At 43.4% G+C, this 18,685-nt stretch overlaps 1 protein-coding gene across 2 annotated transcripts in view; it reads left to right on the forward strand.

Annotated features, from left to right (window-relative positions):
• The window catches only part of CUNH10orf90 (chromosome unknown C10orf90 homolog), a 99,114-nt gene that overhangs the window by 25,847 nt on the left and 54,582 nt on the right, over positions 1-18,685 (forward strand). The window contains exon 1 of one of the 2 annotated variants that reach the window (XM_054276538.1): positions 11,724-11,799. The exons of the other annotated variant lie outside the window; for it this stretch is intronic. Within the exon in view, the coding sequence (XP_054132513.1) occupies positions 11,724-11,799 (76 nt within the window). Of the gene's footprint in view, positions 1-11,723; positions 11,800-18,685 lie in introns of those variants that run through there. 2 annotated transcript variants of the gene reach the window in all.

An 18,685-nucleotide genomic window follows, 5' to 3' on the forward strand; every position in this document is an offset into this window, starting at 1 on the left:
CCCCTGGATTTGTGCAGAACCAGAGCATCTTTCGAGGGTATTCAAACAATTGGCCTGAAAAAAAAAATGTGGATCTGATTACTGCTCGTTTGCATTCCTTTTTCCTTAAGTTTGGAGAAGGCAAAGCTCTCCAGTGAATTAATTAATTTCACTCCATTTTGACAGAGTGCTTAAATCAGCTCAGAAGTGCCACAGCTGAGTAAACCCAGCTCGCAGGCAGTGATTGCTTCTTTTGGAAGGCCCAGCTCAGCAGCAGCAGCAGCTGGAGCAGAGCAGCCAGGAGAAGCACTTCATTAAAGAGCTGTGACAACACTGCTGCAGCCTCGGCTGCTCCTACCAGAAACTGAGCCTTTCAAGAGTGATCAGGAATTTTTTTATTCGTGTTTGTGCTTTCATGATCTGAGGGAAGATGTTCCACTGTGTCCCAGATCTGATCCCTCTTTAGTTCCCCAGCCCCGCGTGCATCCACAGCAGGTTTGCATCCCACAGAAGTCTGCAGCTGTCTTTTCCCAAGGCTGGAACTCATTTTGTTGGTATGGAATTAAATTGAGATGTTTAATTAACCTGAAATGTTCAGAACTTGTGTGATTGAGGTCTCTCTCTCACACTTTGTATATTGATGGAGCTATATATTGTAATTCTATATAATTATTATATATCTTACACTTTGCTCTCCAAGGTAGATTTCCCTCTTGAAAGGTCCATCAGCCTTTCCTGTGACAGCCTGGCATGAACTTTGTTCCAGAGAAAATGTTGAAAATCTTCATTACAAATGTACATATCTGTGAGGAGACCTGACAGGCTTCTAGAACAAAAGTGTTTTCCCATATTGATCCAAGTGGACACTGCTCCTGTGAAATTTGGATTCCTTCCTTGCCTGCCATTTAATTTTCCTTTTTTAAGTGCAGCAGGATTTTTAAGATGGAATCACAGATCCTTCTGCCTTGAATTCCTGCACCAGGTATTTTCACACTTCATTGTGAGACAAAAATTCAAGTGCAGTCCCCTACAGCTTAGAGATGGGAATTGTGCCATCCTTATCACTGCTGTGTTTTCCCAAATTCAAGCTCATAACCACAGCCATCAACCTGTTTAAGTTTTGATCTTCTAGAGACCTGCCCTCATTGTGACCTCCTCAGAAACAACACCCTCCCCTCTGCAGCCAGATGAACTTCTGTGGTCTCCCAGCTCCCTCTTCCCTCTTGAATTATTTACTGAGGTCATGAATTTCTTAGAAAATCAGGCAGCAAGACACGGAGAAGTGAAGAGAGCCCTTTCAGATTGGTGTTTGGGAATTAATTTACTGCCTTGGATTGGGAAATGGCCAGAGGGAAGACGTGAAACCCCACACACGACATGATGAAATTGCTTCTTGTTGCTCCTTGTTCCAGGTCAGGCAGGTTATAGTGCCTGGAAATTTCTTTTATACAAGATTTGGTTGCTGCAGAGCATAAAGTAATCAAAACCTTGGGAGGCTCAGCAATTTCCGTGGAAAAGCAGAGATGATGTGGGGTCAGTGCCTCACACCTGCCGCACTCAGGCCCAGGCTGCACCCAGGATGGCTTTGAGGAGGTTCTGTCTAAAACAGGCCCAAAGAAAGAGTTTAGCAGCAGGATGTTGTGATCAGAGGGGAGAATGCAAGTCCTGGGCTGGCTCTGAGGCTTTGTGGCACCATCTGTGTTTTCATAATCTCATTTGGAAAAAAGAATAATCATTTCTGGGTTGAAGTTGTAATGGGGGAACTGAACAGCACAGGTAATTCTAAGGTTGTGATCCAATGCTATTCCATTACCTAGGCAATTGCAAAGTTCTAGTGAGCAAACAGCACATTTCAGCTCTTCTTTTTTAATAAAATCAGATCTTTTTGTTTTAGAGTTCAGTGCAGCCTGTCCTGCTGTGAGACTGAGGATTTCTGCAGCTGTGGATTTGCAGGATGGAGGGCAGAGGAACTGTGGGATGGGCTGCCTGGGAGCTTCTGCCATCCCTATCCTTGGGATTTCAAGGGATTTTCTGGGGGAAAACCCTGAGCCAATGTGTAGGGGTTGAATCTGAACCCTCTCAAGTCCTTCCCACTGGGGAACCTTGGGATCCTGTGAACGGTTTCATAGATATTATAAAGGCTTGCTATTAATTCATGTGTAAAATTCATTCAACAATTCATGGGGTTTCTTTCCTGACCTCTGTGAGCCCTGAATGAACCTGTGAAAATGTGAAAAGGGGAAAAAAAAAATCCAATTTCTCCTGTCTGAAATGATCTATTTCTCTCGCTGTGGCTGCCAAAGTGAGAGGCACAGTCCCATCTGTCCTGCAGCACTGGCCAGCCTTCCCAGCTCATCGGGGCAGGCACTGGGCACAGACTGCACTGGAGCAGTGCCAGGGAATTTATGGCTGAGGTAAAAGCTGGGGAAACGTGGGTGACTCTCACAAAAGCTGAGGGAAGCACAAGGTCACTGTGAGGATCACAAGAGCCGTCCCAGGACTTCAGCTCTGCACCATTACTGAGGTGTTTGGTGCTTTATTCTCTGCAGAGTGGCAGCAGAGGTGACCTCAGAGGGAAATCAGGTTTCCTTTTAGACTCCTTTCAGAGAGGGGAATTGCTTCAGTCCATTAAGCCTGGCATGGAATGCAGTCCCAAGCAGGGAGGGCTGGGCAGGATGGGAGCAGGGCTGGGATCAGCCTCCCTGGCACGGTTTGGGTTGGAAGGAACTGGGAAGAGCAGGGAGGGGATTCTGCTGGGGCAATGAGCCAGAAAAATGACCTGTGAGGAAGGATGGCTGTCACTGAGGAGGGCTGGGATTTGTCAGGGTCAGAGAGACATTTCCAACAGCCCAAGACACAGGTTAATCAAGATTAAGATGAGCACTTTGCAGTGTGCAGTTAAAAAGCAAAACCTGCCTAAGAAAGGCCTTGGAAATGTGCAGGAAAATGCACAGAAATTGCTGTAACTCCAGAAGAACTTAACACAAAAGATGGTAGGACCTGTCTGTCCTTTAGGGGCTGGAATGAGATGGTCTTTGTCACTATAGGACACAAAACAACACAAGTGCACACACTGTTGCTCTCAAGGTGAAGAAAATGAAATTTATTTTCTGACTCCAACATTTAGAGATTTCCAAAAGTGACAGCAGATTGGAAGGTGACAGTGCCACCTCTCCAATGACACTGGACAAACCAACAGTCTGTCAAATTTCTCTTCTTCCATAAAAGAATATAAAACAATAAGTTATTTACAGAAAGTGTGTGAAAAAGTTTGCTACAAGAATGTAAACATCAGAAGGCTGAGAAAATCTTAAAAAATCAGGGTGACAGGTCTTTAATGTCCTTTCCAACCCAAACCATTCTGTGATAAATCCAGATAACACAGGTCCTGGGAAGCAAAGGCAGTGTTAAATTATTACATCTATCTAAGAGATCATAACTTCATCTCCCTCCCTTTATTCCCATTAAAATATTTGGAATAAACTGTTGGTGAGACAATACTGAGGATACAATCCCAGCACTACTAATCAGGACCCATGGACAGCACAGAATCCATCTCTATTTCATTCCTTGAACCCAATTAATACCAAATGGTTTATTAGCAATTAAATAGCTGATGTTTAAATATTAAAAACGTTTGGGAGATAAATATTTGAGGAAAAAGAGGCCATTACAGGCATTTTCTCTTGGCACATAATTTATTAATCTCTTGATTGGGAGAAACAAAAGTGAGGAAAGAAAGCAAAAGCTTTTCTTGGTGCAAATTGGCCACAAAGTGAATCTTTAAGAGGAGGATGGAGCTGAGGTACAGAGGAGCCAATTGCTGCTGTCCAGGCTGGGCAATACAGACAAATCTTCACAAAAACCCCTGCTGCAATAACAAAACTCACAGTGAAGAATTCAGGTGTTGTAGCAGACATTTGGGAAAGAAACCCTTACCTGCAGTAAAATACTCCCCCAAGGCAGGGAGTTTTAAAATTCATGCAAAAAGTGTCTGAAGTTACCAATTTATGTTCCTAAAATAAGGGATTTCACAGAACCATTTCACAGGACTTCATTTAGAAGTTTACAGAAGCAGCTCAGTGATGAGTAATGATGAGAAGAAACCGCTGTGGGAAAAAGAATTCTAGGACAGTTCCTGTCACTGTGTGAATGTTTTTCAGGGAGACATTCACCCTCCACATTTTCTTGGTGATTTTGCAAAAATTGCAATGCCTTCTTTGGCCACAAATCCAATTTTTGTGTTGTTTATTGAAAGTTAAAGAAACTAAAGAAGTTTCATTGAGGTTAAAAGAAGTTTATTGAAAGTTAAAGAAATTTTATCAGCCTGCTCTGGTGGGAGGTGTCCCTGCCCAGGATCTCTCAGTCATTTCCAACCCAAGCCATCCTGTGACTCTGTGGCTGCAGAAGGGTTTGGAATTCTGGATCCTCAGTCGGGTCCACTGGTGGGAATTCATCTCTGGAAAAGCCCTGGCTGTGAGAAATTGAGGTTTTTTAGAAATCCAGTGCTGGATTGCAGCCCACAGGGCTCTGATATGTGTTGAAAACAATGCTGAGGCTCTGCATTTCTCTCTGATTTTGGTGTAGCTGAATGTGCTCGGTATTTTTAATGCTGTGTTGTACCACAGGGGGAAAAAAATCTTAATTAAACTCCATGCAGATATTTAGTCACTTTATGTGAAACATCTGAAATGTGAGACAGCAAACTATCCCCCCAGTCAGGTTTTTCCCCTGACTTTCCAACTTCAATTATCCCCTCATCATTGCACTGTTCCTCCTTAATTCATGGATTACATGATGGGACAGAAAAGAAATTCTGGTTTATTTGAGGGAAAAATCCCACAAGTGCTTTTTATTGCATGTCTTTAAAAGAAAAGCAACTTCCATTCCAAGGTGTCTTCATATCCAACATAGTTTTTTAAATACAAAAACAGGGGTATTTATTAACATAACATTTTCTTTTCCTTGATCCAGTGCTGATGCAAAAAAACACATTTGTTCTTAGGTTTAAATCATGCTTTAATGAGGCTGTTCTAAAATCACCTGTGACTTTATTAATCTTGCACAAATAATGGTTGCTTCCTGTACGTGGTGGCTGGAGAATAGGGGTTTGTATTTGTTCTAAACTGCTTGTTTTGTTAAATGAAGTGCTTGAGCTAATTAAAGGCATTTTTGGGGATGTCTCAGCTTTAGCCTAATAAAGGAGAGGCACGAGAAGGTGCACACAGACACTTCTTATTGCCCATAAATCTGTTCTTATTGCAACTGTAAACTCTGGAATGGAGTTTTATGGCTCCCATTCCATCGAAAACTGTAGAGGCTGTTACTGATGCTGGATATTGGAATAAAAGCAGTTTTGAATTTTGGGTTTGATTGCTTTTACTTGTGAATTATGCCAAAACTGCTGTAGTCATTATCTTAAAACCTATTTAATTAAATGTAAGTATCCAGCTGTGTGTATTTTCAAAGAGCCAAAGTGCTCTAAGATCTCCAGCAGAAGAGCAATATGTGTATTTATGTATCACAGAGTTTGCAAAACCCTTCCCTCCTCAGTTTCCCTCGAATTTCCTTACTTTGGGATATGTCATTTGCAGCCTTAATGATTGGTTTAGTGTCTGTTTCTCGTGTGCAATTTGAATTTTTTGAGATAATAAGCAGAAATGAAGGCCAGGGCTCAGCCAGCACGATCAATGTGCCTTGGGCAGAGGGAGGGGTGGGAGCTCAATCCTGCTCTGCCTTCAGAGGAGGGAGCCCAAAATGCCCTGACTCTTCTGCCCACCAAACCTGAGCCTTTTTTCCTCTTGATTTTTCTCCTTTGGTCTCTCCCAGCCCTAATTGCATGTCTCCTCTCTGAGAGACCATTGTTCTCCTGCCCTTTCACTGCAGTCCCAGCTTTGTGCCAGCTCCGTGCCAGATCCCCGGCCAAGTCTCTTTTCTCTCACTCCCTCTTGCTTTTGCCTTTTTCACAATTACCCCCTATTTTTCCTGTTAACTATCTGCCTACCCTGCTCACCTTTGAATTCATGTCTTGGCTCCTTCATTTGTCAGTGTCCTTAATGTTATTCTCCTCTGGGATGAGTTTATCTCTTCTCTCACCTCCCTTCCCCCACCTGATTTTTCAGGAAATCTCTTGATTGCCCCTCTTTTTTTTCTTTTTTTTTTTAATTTTTCCCCCATTCCAGTGGCACCCGGCCCCTTCACCCAGTTCCCCTCCTGCATCCACACAGGAATCTGTGCTCCCTTGGAAGTGCACATCCTCAGCCTGTTCCAAACCCCCGCAGAGTTCAGCTCAGGCTGTGCCCAGCCTTCAGCCGTGCCTCCGAGTTAATGATGTGAATTAAGGAGTCAGCATTAACTTGGAATTTTCTGCCTTTTGACTTTTCTTCTCACAGCTTGATGGTTTTGTAATGCTCTGTTTTTCTGAGACTTCAAAAAAAAAAAAAAAAATCAAAAAAAAGGCCAACCCAGATGGGGAATAAAGTGCCAGCAGGACGTGTCTTGGCAGTTCTGCCACAGCTCCCTGGGACTGTCCTGGAGTGTTGCCCTTCTTGGTGCCACGTGCCACAAGAGCCACATTTGGTGTCTCAGAATCCCAGGATTATTTTGGGTGGAAAACACCTCCAAAATCATCGAGTCCAAGCCGTGCCCAATCCCCATTTTGTCCCCAGCCCAGAGCACGGAGTGCCACATCCAGGAATTCCTTGGACACTTCCAGGGATGGGGATCCCAGCACCTCCTGAGCAGCCTGTTCCTGTGCTTCCAGTCCTCTCCAGGAAGAAATTCCTGCTGTGCCCACCCTGAGCCTGCCCTGGCCCAGCCTGAGGCCGTTCCCTCTGCTCCTGTCCCTGTTCCTGGAGCAGAGCCTGACCCGCCCTGGCTGTGCCCTCCTGGCAGGAGTATATCATGTATACACATATACACATTATATATACACACATATATACACATATATATATATACACATTTCTATATATTCATACTGACATTTATATATACATATACATATATTCTAGAACGGATATATAATTTTATAAATATAAATTATATACTATAACATCATTTATAATATAAATATAATATATTAGTATTATATAATATAATTTATTATATTAATTATACTATATAATAATACAAAACTATTAAATATAAATATTACATATTCTATTCTATTCTACATATAATATAATATAATATAATATAATATAATATAATATAAGATATGATATGATATGATATTATATTATATTATTTATAATGTAAATAATATACTACTATCATTATATTACTATTACTATATTACTACTATATATTACTATTATACACTACTGTATATATATATACAATATATATACTACTATATATATTATATATATACTACTATATATATTATATACTACTACTATGTATACTACTATATATTACTATATACTAAATTATATACTACTATATACTACTACTGTTCCCTCTGCTCCTGTTCCCCAGGAGCAGAGCCCGACCCCCCTGGCTGTCCCCTCCTGTCAGGAGCTGTGCAGAGACACAAGGTCCCCCCTGATCCCCCTTTTCTCCAGGCTGAGCCCCTTCCCAGCTCCCTCAGCCCCTCCTGGGGCTCCAGCCCCTTCCCCACCTCCATTCCCTTCCCTGGACCAGTTCCAGCCCCTCAATTTCCTTTCTTAAGTGAGGGACTCCAAAGTGGGGACAGGACTCAAGGTGCTCCTCATCAGAGCTGAGCACAGAGGCAAAATGCTGAGAGTCTCACCCCAAAGTCAGCTCAGCCCCCTGGGGCAGGTGCCACCGTGGGCAGGTGGCAGTTCTAGGCAGGTGTCCCATCAGGGAACACATTCCCTGCCAATGGTGCCAAGGAAGAGTGGGAAAAAAGGGAAATGAGTGAGGTGACAAGCTGGGAAAGAGCCAACAGGGAAGGGTCAGCCCCCAGGCAGAGCAGGGAATTGATTCACTCCCCTCCCAGATGCATCTCACTGATTTCCTGCAGCACCCTGACAGAAAGCAGATACTACAGTGATAGCTAATTTAAAGGTATCAATAGAGAGTCACACTCCAATCTGCTCAATCCCAAACCTGTCCTGTGCTCACACCATCACACCACACCTCCCCAGCCACAGGATGTGCTGAGGCTGGGTGATATTGCACAAATCTGCTCTGAACTGTCACAGACTGGGGCCCTGCAAGCCATTTCCAAGGTGTGGCACAGCTCTGTACATCCCAGGAACGATTTCAGACAGTCACATCCTTGGATCCAGCTTTGCACAGCTGCATTTTCCCAGGAGCAGTGGAGAGTCACACACTGCATCCTGCAGATCAGAGCAGGATATGTCCACATGGAAATATCCATATCCACATCCCACCTCAGCTGCCTGGAGGAGACAAATGGAACCAAAAATGTTTGATTTGAGCAGAATTCCATCACCTGGGTTTTGAAAATGGAATGGAATTTGGCCCTGGGATGTGCTTATGGATGTGGTTTAGTGGTGGATGTGGCAGTGCTGGGTTAATGGCTGGATTTGATGGTTTTGGAGTCTTTTCCAACATGAATGATTCTGTAAGCTCAGAAAATAAATGATAACGTAATCAGGGGTTAAAGAGTTGTTGGATCCCCCTGGGATGCAGACAGAGAGACACAATTCCTGTTATGACCAGCACACCTTTAATCTAAAACTGTTTCAGAAGTTCCATTTGTATGGATTTTCGCTCTGATTTGCAGGGAAGCTCCAGCCTGGGTTAATAATACAGTGGCAGCACTTCACAATGCTCTCCACCATCCAGAAGTAGCTATTAAACTGTCAACAGCACTAAAAGATGATATTTTGATGGCAATGGATAGGAACCCCATCTCCCTGCCCGTGCTACTCAACATTTCTGCAGCTTTCAAGTGCAGTCAAGCATAATTTGTCACTGCCTTGCATATGTGACACTGTCTGAACAGGGACTCTCAGCTACAACTCTGTCAATCAAGTTTTTTTTTTTTCCCAGGCAAAAATCATGTAGCACCAGCAGACAGCAATTCCCTTTCCCTTCCCCGTGCCCCTTGCACTTTTTGGTGTTCACCATCCACCTGCAGACCTCTGGAGGGGTGGCAGGAGGTGCCAGCTCTGGGGCTGGAGTGTCGCAGACATTTTTTCATGAAAAATCCTTTCCTTAGGATTTTTCCTCCTGAGAAGCTGAGAGGCCTCAGGAACAAAATGTAAACATTGATTATCTGCTGCTGTGGAATGCAACAGGTGGTTGTTTCTAATTAATGGCCAATCACAGTCAGCTGGCTCAGACTCTCTGTCCAAGACAGAAGCTTTGTTATCATTCTTTCCTTTCTATTCTTAGTTAGCCTTCTGATGAAATATTTTCTTCTATTCTTTTAGTATAGTTTTAATGTAATATATATAATAAAATAATAAATCAGCCTTGTGGAACATGGAGTCAGATCCTCATCTCTTCCCTCACTCCAAGAACCCCTGTGAACACTGTCACACTGGAGCTGATCTGGAGCTGCACAATCCTCTGGAGGGGTGCAGGATGTGCCAGTTTTGGGGCTGGAGCCGATCTGGAGCTGCACAATGCCCTGCCCAGCTGCAGCCAGAGATATCATTTAATGCTCACAATCAGGGCTGGGTTTGGGCTCAGAGCATCCTGCTGGGAAACGCTTCCAAGGGCTGGCTTGGCCAATATCTGCCTGGCTATCTTCTTCCTTGCAGCCTGACCTTTCCTTTCATGCCGCACACATCCTAAAGGACATCTCCAGCATTCAGTTCAGGTGAACACACATTTTTTTTGGCCGTTGTCACAAGTCTGCCATAGGAGGGGGTGACCTCAGCAGTGATCTCTGTAATCAGCACCTCCAAAGAGCACCTGCAATCTGGAAGGAACAGCAGATCCTGGCTGGTGCCAAAATCCAGCAGATAATCACAAGCCCTTCTGTCCCTGCTGCAGTTTTAAGCTGGTGATCAAAGTCTTAAAAGTCATTCAATCCAATCTACATCAAACACTGAATAAAGTTGTGTTTTTCTCAGTCTAAACCTGTCTAGAGCCAGAATATTAGAGGCAGAAATAAGCTTCATTTATAATTCTCAAGCAAAATCACATTATTTCATGTCCTTGTGCCCCAAGTTGTTTTTCTTTCTCATCCTAACTGGAATAATGAGAAAAAGGTGGGAGGAGAAGTGCATCCACCTGGGCTGCTCTAGAAAGGCTCAGCAGCAAACGTTTTGAAGTCTGCCATGAAACATTCATCAGCCTCATTTGCATTACAATGTCATGGTTCTTTGGGTGAAATCCTGAAATCATCGCAATTTTTCTTTTTTATTTATTTAAAGATTGCTAAAATCACCACGTGCAGCTGATAGGAAGGTAGTGGAGATCCAAGGAACAACACGAGCACAATGCAACTCTAAAAGGATTTAAAGGAATCTGCTCTTACGTTCTCTGCATTTTAAGTTCTGTGAATTTTGTTGTTTGTTTGGCAAAAGCATATTTTCTAGAAAGGTATCTAAGAAATGCAGAGGTCACTGGTGTACTCAGAACATTTTTGCAGTATGTAATCACTGTCTCCAAAGAAATATCTACTTCAGAAGTACTTCGAGGTATTTTCTCCTTGAAAAAGCTCTGTAATCAAATTAACTCTCAGTATCCTTTTGGACAGCAAACCAGGCTGAATCACATGTTTTTAATTCTCCTTAGTGAGTTCAAATAATTTCTGAGCAGTTTTTTCTATAGTTCTATTTAGAATATGGATACTGAAATTCATGCAATATTCCAGTGCTGCTCTTAGCAGTATTACAGAAAATGATGTGAATCTTTGTTTGCCCCATTAAGGCATTACATAACTGCACAGGTAAATGATTAAAAATCCCTCATTGTGTTCCATCATTAGTCTTGTGATCAATTACCAGAAGGATGATTATTAAATTGCTATTATATTCACATATTAATGATTTCTAAATGGCAAACATCGAGGAGAAGAACGGTGCTACCACTGATTAATTTAAAAATTTGCAATAAAAATGAAAACATCCCAGTGGAAAATATCACCTTCAAAACACAATTTCAAAAACAAGACTGCAATGGATTTTGAAAAACCCTTGGTGCACGGTAATCAAATGAACTCTCAGTATCCTTTTGGACAGCAAGCCAGGCTGGATCACATTCACTTATTAATGATTTCTAAATGGCAAACATCAAGGAGAAAAATGGTGCTACCACTGATTATTTAAAAAATTTGCAATAAAAATGAAAACATCCAGGTGAAAATATCACCTTCAAAACATAATTTCAAAAACAACACTGCAATGGATTTTGGAGTAAATTAGGAATTTGCTGTGCTTTTTTCCCCTCCTTTCATGCTTAGAACAGGAACATTTTGGTGAACAGGAACATTCTGGCAAACAGGTGTTCGCTATTTGAAACTCAGGGAGGTCATTACAGAAATACGTGCAAGCAGCAGATTCGGACATTTCCTGTTAACTCCAGAACGCTCCGAAGGAGGGACACAACTCCAATATTTAAATCCAGAAGCTGCACAGCTCCCAACACCCAGGGGTGAGCGAGAGGGCACAAGTGCGACACGGGCTGTCCCCAACCCAGCCCTTCCCATGCCCGGGGCTGTTCAATTCTGCGATTTTTGCGGGCACAAAGGCGGCAGTGACGAGCAGAGCAGAGCAGCTGCAGGGTGAATAATTGATGTGCCGATAATTGATGTGCTGGCAGCTCCGGCCGCTCCTGTCGCTGTCGCCCCGGGGATGCCCCGGCCGGGAGCGCAGCCCTCGGGCACCCGCATCCCCCGCACCCCGGCATGGAGCGAACCGCGGATTTGGGGTGAGTTTGGGCAACTTCGGGGGTTCTCAGCGTCCTGCCAGCTCCTTTCGCTCCTGTGCCTCTTTCTGAAAACACTCTGCTCTTTTGGAGTTTAAAGTGAGGTTTAAAAAAGCCTAAAAAGGCAGGAAGTGCTTTTCTTTTTAGCTCTAGGGAATATGTAAACAGCACCTTCAGAACTGGCACTGAAGGAATGATGATGATGTCTGAAATTATCTGGTGGTATTTAAGTTTTCAACCCCACGCCACCCCCCCCCCCATAACAAGCTACTAAAACTAAAGATATTTGTGTTCCCTTTTATAATTTTCCCAAACTAAGATTAATGTAATTTGGTGTCAGATGTGAGAGCTTGAAAGAAGTTTGTTTCCCATAAAGAAAAAGGTGGTTCCCTGTCGGAAGTTTAACTTGTGGTGGTGTTGTTTTCATTCAGTTAGAGACATTTCTCAATGTCCTGAGACCTGCATCAAGTTCTTAATTAATAACTCTGCATTAAATTCTCTATTTTACCTGAAAGTAGTAGAAAAGTAACTTAATTTTACTAAGGATAGGGAGGAGATTTATTTAATATATAAAGCACATGGCAGTGACGAACTAAAGCAACTCTGACCCCTTCTTTATAAGGTGAAAAACATCAAAGTATTTTTGTTTTGTTAATCATTAACAGCACCTACCTACAATACTTGTTTCAGCTGTCTGAGTTATTTTCCAGCAGTGCTCCTGCCAGCAGTGCCTGGGAGCTCTCAGGTAACTCAGTTAAAAATTGATACCAAAGCAATCAGCTCCCGAGAGCAGAGGCCAGGGGTAGGAGCAGGGATGTGAGATGAATCATGAATAAGCCTTGATTGTGAATAACGAGTTCCCTCTCTTTTTATTTGTTTTTAATTGCACAGTCCACATTCTGCTGCTTCTGCTTTATTTCCTTTGTTTTGATCACAAAAGCATTTCTTCTTTGGCATCTCAAACCCAGCCAAATTTTGAAGGGATACAAGTCCAGCACAATGATATCTGGTGCTAACAGTAATTAAATGCCTGTGTTAAAAATTAAAAAAAAAAAAAAAATAACAAAAGCCAAGAGGTGAAAAGAGGGATATGTAAACACCAGGAGATATGCAAAGAATGGATGTAATCCTGCACTCCTTAATCATGGGAGTCATCCTTATTCAGGAAAATAATCCTGCTGCTTTCAACAGACATCAGTGGGTGCTGGAGCAGCAGGCCCAGCTTTTCCAAGGAGATAACAGTGTTTTACCTGGGTTTTTCTGCAGTGCAATTTTAGCAACACAGCTCTTGCTGATGTGTTTGAATGCATTAGTGATAATATTAAATTATGCTTTACCTGATGTCCGTTTTGCCTCTGCAAGTGTGAAAGAGAAAAATGAGATAATGGATGGGATGTGGCAGGGAGAAGGTGCAAACCCCACGTGTTTTATCGGCTGCCCCTGTTCCCTGTGTTTGCAAATCACTTTTTGGTCCATGGGATGTATCAAATTTGCCTTTTTTTTTCCTTGTTTTTTAGGATAGGATGCAACTTTAGCACCAAAAAACTCCTGAAATCCTTTAAAGTATATTTGGTTCTCCCTAAAAGGGATGTTGATAAATATTGTCCATCTGATTTAAATACAAGGGGCTTGTGATAACATCCAGGGAATGTGTTTTACTGCTGTGATGCTCTGTGATCTTGCAGGAATGACGCATTTTTATATAAATGTGGTGGTTTTGTTGCCCTTTTCACCAACCCAGCTCAGCATTTCTGAGCTTTGCCCTCCCAGTCCGTGTGGTGCTGCCCTGTAATCCAGGAGGGGGCTTGGGAGCACCTGAGTGCCCTTCCCCAGGCGGAGCATCTGTTAATGAGGAAAACTAATTACCTAAAAGCTTTCAGCAGGATGGGGTTGTGAAGTATAAATAGTCATGAACTGCTCCTGGCGCTCTGTGCTGCTGCCAGCACTGGTGGGGTGCAGGGGAGTGACCCTTTGCAGTCACTGCTGTGTGGGGGAAAATTCTCTTCTGAGCACCCAGAAAGAGGGAAAAATAGAAAAAATTACAAGTAAAAATGCACTGGATGATGATTCCAAATGGTATTAACAACTTGCTCTGAAGTGAGGTTGGCACTAAGTCTCTCTTGGCTTTTTGTTGTTGCATTGAGCCATCAAGAACGAGCTGGTTTTCTTCCATGAGCTTTCTTACATGGTGGTTCCTATTTAAACAGGAGGTTTAGTGGATTAACAGCATTTATTGCTTCAGAAGCAGTTTAAAGCTGGGGTTACATCGCTCTCAGAGAGCTGTAAGCCACAAAATGCCCCCAGTGCCAAGGGCTGGGGGGACAAAGTGGCGGCTGCAGGAGGCTGGAGTGGCCCTGGGCAGCAATTCCCTTCTCTACTCCGTGCAGAGTCCCAGCAGCAGCATCATTTCTCTCCAGGGAAGTCCCTTTCTGTCCCTGAACCTGCCCATGGAGAGTTCCCAATCCTCGGAGAACCCCACAAGCACTGGTTGTGTGTCAATTTGAACTTTATCCATTTTGATGGTACATTTCTTATATCTGTTCTTCTTTATTGAGTTCTACCTATAAAAATCCAAACCACATGTGCAGCAATTATTATTTGAGCATCTCCTTCTGGCATTGGGCACAGGTTAAGTGCCCATTTTAGTTTTTATTATTTTTTGAGAATTTTAGAGGTGGCTGTTCAAGCAAATTTCTTGAAAGGATTTTCAAACTTGGCCAAAACGTGCTCTGGAATGGTTCAGCCTGTTTTGTATCAAAAATTGTGTGTGCAGTGATGTAGAATGGCATGGTTTGGGGTTTTTTTTGTATAAATTGTGTATGGAAAAGGCATTTTCTGTGATTATTGATGTGTTTATTCTTGAGTATCTCGCTGTCATGGTTGGTACTTTGTCAGAGGTTGGACTTGATGATCTTGGAGGTAATTTCCAGCCTCAATGATGCTGTGATCCTGTGACTTTGAGGTCCTTTCCAACCTCAGTTATTCTGTGGTCTTGTGATTTGAAGTGGAAAAGCTGAGTTGGTGTGAATGTACATGTTGTATTTCATGTATGACTACAGACAGATAAAACTGCAATGCATATATTTAAAATGAAGGTTTTCCCTTTTCCTCCAGGAGTTCCTCTGCTCTAAATCCCAGCCTGGGAGCAGAGTTCCCAACACTCCTCGCTTGTTTGTGCTCCAGCCCAGCCCCAATTTCCCCCCAGGGCATTTTCAAGGGTGTTCTTCCCTCCTGCACTGATCCATGAGACATTTCTGCATCCCTGGGAGAGCAGGGGACTCTGCCCCACTCCCACCCCTGTGTGTGGTCCCATCCCAAACCTGTCCCAGATTGCCATCAGAGCTGTGCATTAATCACTCAGTTAATTGGGTGATGCAGTAACACCTCAGTCTCACACCTGGCAATCCACTGAGCAAACTCCTGTGGGGAATAAACCCTGACCAAAATCTGTGACAGGGGATTCTCTTCCTCCCCTCCCTGCAAAGTACCAACAGCTCTAAGTGTTGTGTCCCCGCTTGTTGATGGTGTGCTACCAGTAATAATTATTAGGGTCCTGCATAGGCTTGATCACAAACAACTAAAAATGTCTTTAGTGCCCATGGCAGGAGGGGAATGAGGTTCAGAAACCTCTGCTGGTGATTAAAGCCCATCAGTGCAGGGTTTATGGGGGGCAGAGGACAAAGCAGTGCAGAAAACACGCAATAACCAGTGACAAAATCAGCTAATCCACACAATAGCCAGTGACAAAATCAACAATTACCTTGGCTGTCTTTTGGAAGAAGAAGATTGGAATCGAGAGAATATGGACACATTTTCCCTTGTATCTGTAGGAGAAATAAATGGCAAAACAAGAAGTGTTTTGGCAGCAGAAGGTAACTCTGGCCACATGGCCGTGTGTGCTCTGGGACTCCTCTGGGATTTGGTTTCACATCTCTTTGGATTTAATTGATTGCATTTAGTTTTGTGCTTCTATTGCCCTGCATTCCTAGTGCCACGTGGAGCTGCCAGCATGGAAATGGATTTGGGAGGCTGGGCAGCTTGGGGAGGTACCTGGCAGGGCTTGGCTCTGCAATTCCCATGAGAAGCAGGGCAAGGCAGAGCCCAGGGCCACACATGGAGAGCTTCTGCCTCTTCTGAAAGCAGCTGCTGCTCTTTGGAGCATTTCAAATTATTGTTAAATTCCCTTTCTGGATAAAATCAAACTTTAACAAGCAAAGTTCCTGTGCGGAACAAGAGAACTTTTTTTTTAATGTAGTTTTGGTTAGCAGGACGCCTTTAAGAACAGATTATACTGAAAGCAAGGTTTAACCAACATTAGGCGGCTGGGGCTCACTTTGCTCAGTTTTCTGCGGCTGAGCTGCCCATGAGATCCCTGCCCTGCATTAATTGTCAGCATTGCAAGAGCAGAGGAGCAGCCTGCAGGGAGGGTCTGTGCCAGCCTGCAGGTGACTGCACCAAATCCCTCTGTTTTTCAAGGAGCAGCTGAAGCAATGTGGTTTTATTCCCATTTTCCACGCCTGGAGCTGGTTGGGTCTCACAAAGGGCATTGTCCCAGCGTGTGCCACACAGGGAGGGCACTGAGGGAGGGTGCCCTGGCCGTGCACAATGAGAGGCTCTCTCCATGGACAACGAGAGAGCTGATGTCAGTGTGCAGCCTTTGCCTGCTGGGCCAGAGCTGAGCCACCCAAACTCTCCTTTCCCTCTTTCATCCCCTCAGTGTTACCTCAGCCTGAGTTTCTCACAGCTGAATTTCCTAGCAGGCAAACGCTGCTCACTCTGGGTTTTTTCCTTTCTTTCCTTGCCTTGAACAGCAGCTCCTGACCTACTTCTGTCTTTTAATTGCTGCTGCAATATGAATTTTAATTCCAGCCAGAGTCCAGATGTATTGAGGATGCACAGCACATGCCAGGGCCAGGCCATTTATCTCCCAGGCCAGTCTTTCCCAGCCCTTTGAATCCAGGGGCCCCTTAACCTTTCTGAAAAAATATCTGAAGCCATCATCACGTATTTCACTGTTGTCTGCTGATGGGAAATGCAGATAATAACTGCTAATCTAAATGCTAATATGTATTTTCTCTGACAGCTTAGTTGGTTTTACTGTTCTTTAACCTTTGGCTGGAAATATTACTGGAGATGGATGTGAGCCTGGTGCTTCCATCCCTCAGTGCCCAAATGAACCTGGGCAGGGACAATTTATAGGTCAATTTATATTTTTATTATTATACTGGATACTTTTTGCTTCTTTTCATGGCTCTTTTTGGGGGATTATGGACATTAGAGGATGAGTGGGTCACTGAAAACTCAGAATTCTGGATCTGGGGAGATCACAGCTTGATGAACAAAGCATTAAGTTTAGCATTCTCCAGAAGGGTTCTGTGAACCTTGTTCCCAAAAAAAATCCTTATTTACTTCTCTAGATTTGAGAAGAAACACTGGCTACAGGTGCTGCATTTTGAGCATCTCAAGAATTTCCTCTCCTGGGGACATTGTTTTGCTTAGCTAAGATCTCCCTCTTTTTATTCCACAGAAATGGGAAATGAGGACAAGTTATCAATGTGTCTTCTCCTCAATTAAATTAACTCACAGAATTAAAAGTGAACTCAAGAAAAGCTTTAATCTTAATCATTCTGTGGTTGTAGCTTGTGAAGGACTCAGGAATCCTTTGGGAGGAGGAAAAAATGTATTTAGAAACATAAGCCGGTTTAGCTCAGGTTTTTCTGGGATACACTAGATTTTAATTAAACAGGAGTTTAATTAATTATAATTAATAAGTAGAATGCAGAAAAGGAGAGCTGCTCATACTCTGGAGAGTCAGACAATGAGGAGAAAATTGGGGATGCAGCCTCACACAAGCCCTGGGAATGGGGCTGGGAGGAGAAGCCCAGGGAAGGACAGCACACAGAGGAGGATCCTTCCCTCCACCATTCCAGAATCCTCTTTCCCATCAATATTTTCCAGTCTTTTGCTTGCTGGTCACTCTGCCAAGGGAGGATTTAACAGCACAGATGCATCAAATCATTATCCCAGTGATATATTACAGGTACAATGTGTATTGCAACCTGTTCTCACAGCAGCCAGAGCGTTAGTGCTTGATATTATTACTGATATTTGATGTAAAATCCAACTCTATTTAATTAGTTCACTAAAATGCATTTTCTGCCAGAGATACGGTGAACAGGAAGGAAAATCACCTTCCTGGAGAAATGCCTCGTAGCAGGATGACTGAAAAAAGCAGATAGGAGAGTCTGAGAGGCAGAAATTGAGCACATCAATCCTGCAGATCCCCAAAATCTGTGGAACCTCATAGCTGAGAGTTTGGAATACAAGCTGGCAATTCAGCTGTAAAATAAAACTCTTTAAAAGGAAACTCTCATGATATTACCTATAAACACTTTAGAACAGCAGATTATCTGGAGTTTATGGGTAAGGTAGCAGAGAGATGCTTCTGTGCTCAAGGAAGTATTTTTATGTTTGTCTAAATGACCTGTTCCTCATCCAAAGAGCTGCAGCTTTGCCTTAAACACAAAATTGAGCTGTGGCCTGGGGAGTCATCCCTACACAGCCACACTTGTGTTGTCTCCTTGGTGCCCACGTTCACAGTGGCACCAGGGGATCGTTAAGAAAGGTTTCATCTTCTTTGTGCATCCTCTGAGGAGGCAGGAGAGCAGGATTTTGGCACGAGCTCTGCACTGGGCTCTGGACTCCTCTGTGTGCTGGATGGCAATTTGAGCACTACTGTGCTGCCCAAAACCTCCCTGAGCAGCACAGAGCCCTTCCCTGAGCAGCTGAGGGGGCAGAAACAGCCTCCTCCTCTTGTCCTGCGGGAAACTATTGTAAAACGGGGCCCCCAACAAAAGACGGAATGATGCATCTGACTCCATGTTCTCAG

The sequence above is a fragment of the Melozone crissalis genome, unplaced genomic scaffold (genome assembly GCF_028551555.1).
Source record: "Melozone crissalis strain CALT ecotype California unplaced genomic scaffold, PUWL_Pcris_2 ptg000019l_1, whole genome shotgun sequence".
Lineage (NCBI taxonomy): Eukaryota > Metazoa > Chordata > Aves > Passeriformes > Passerellidae > Melozone > Melozone crissalis.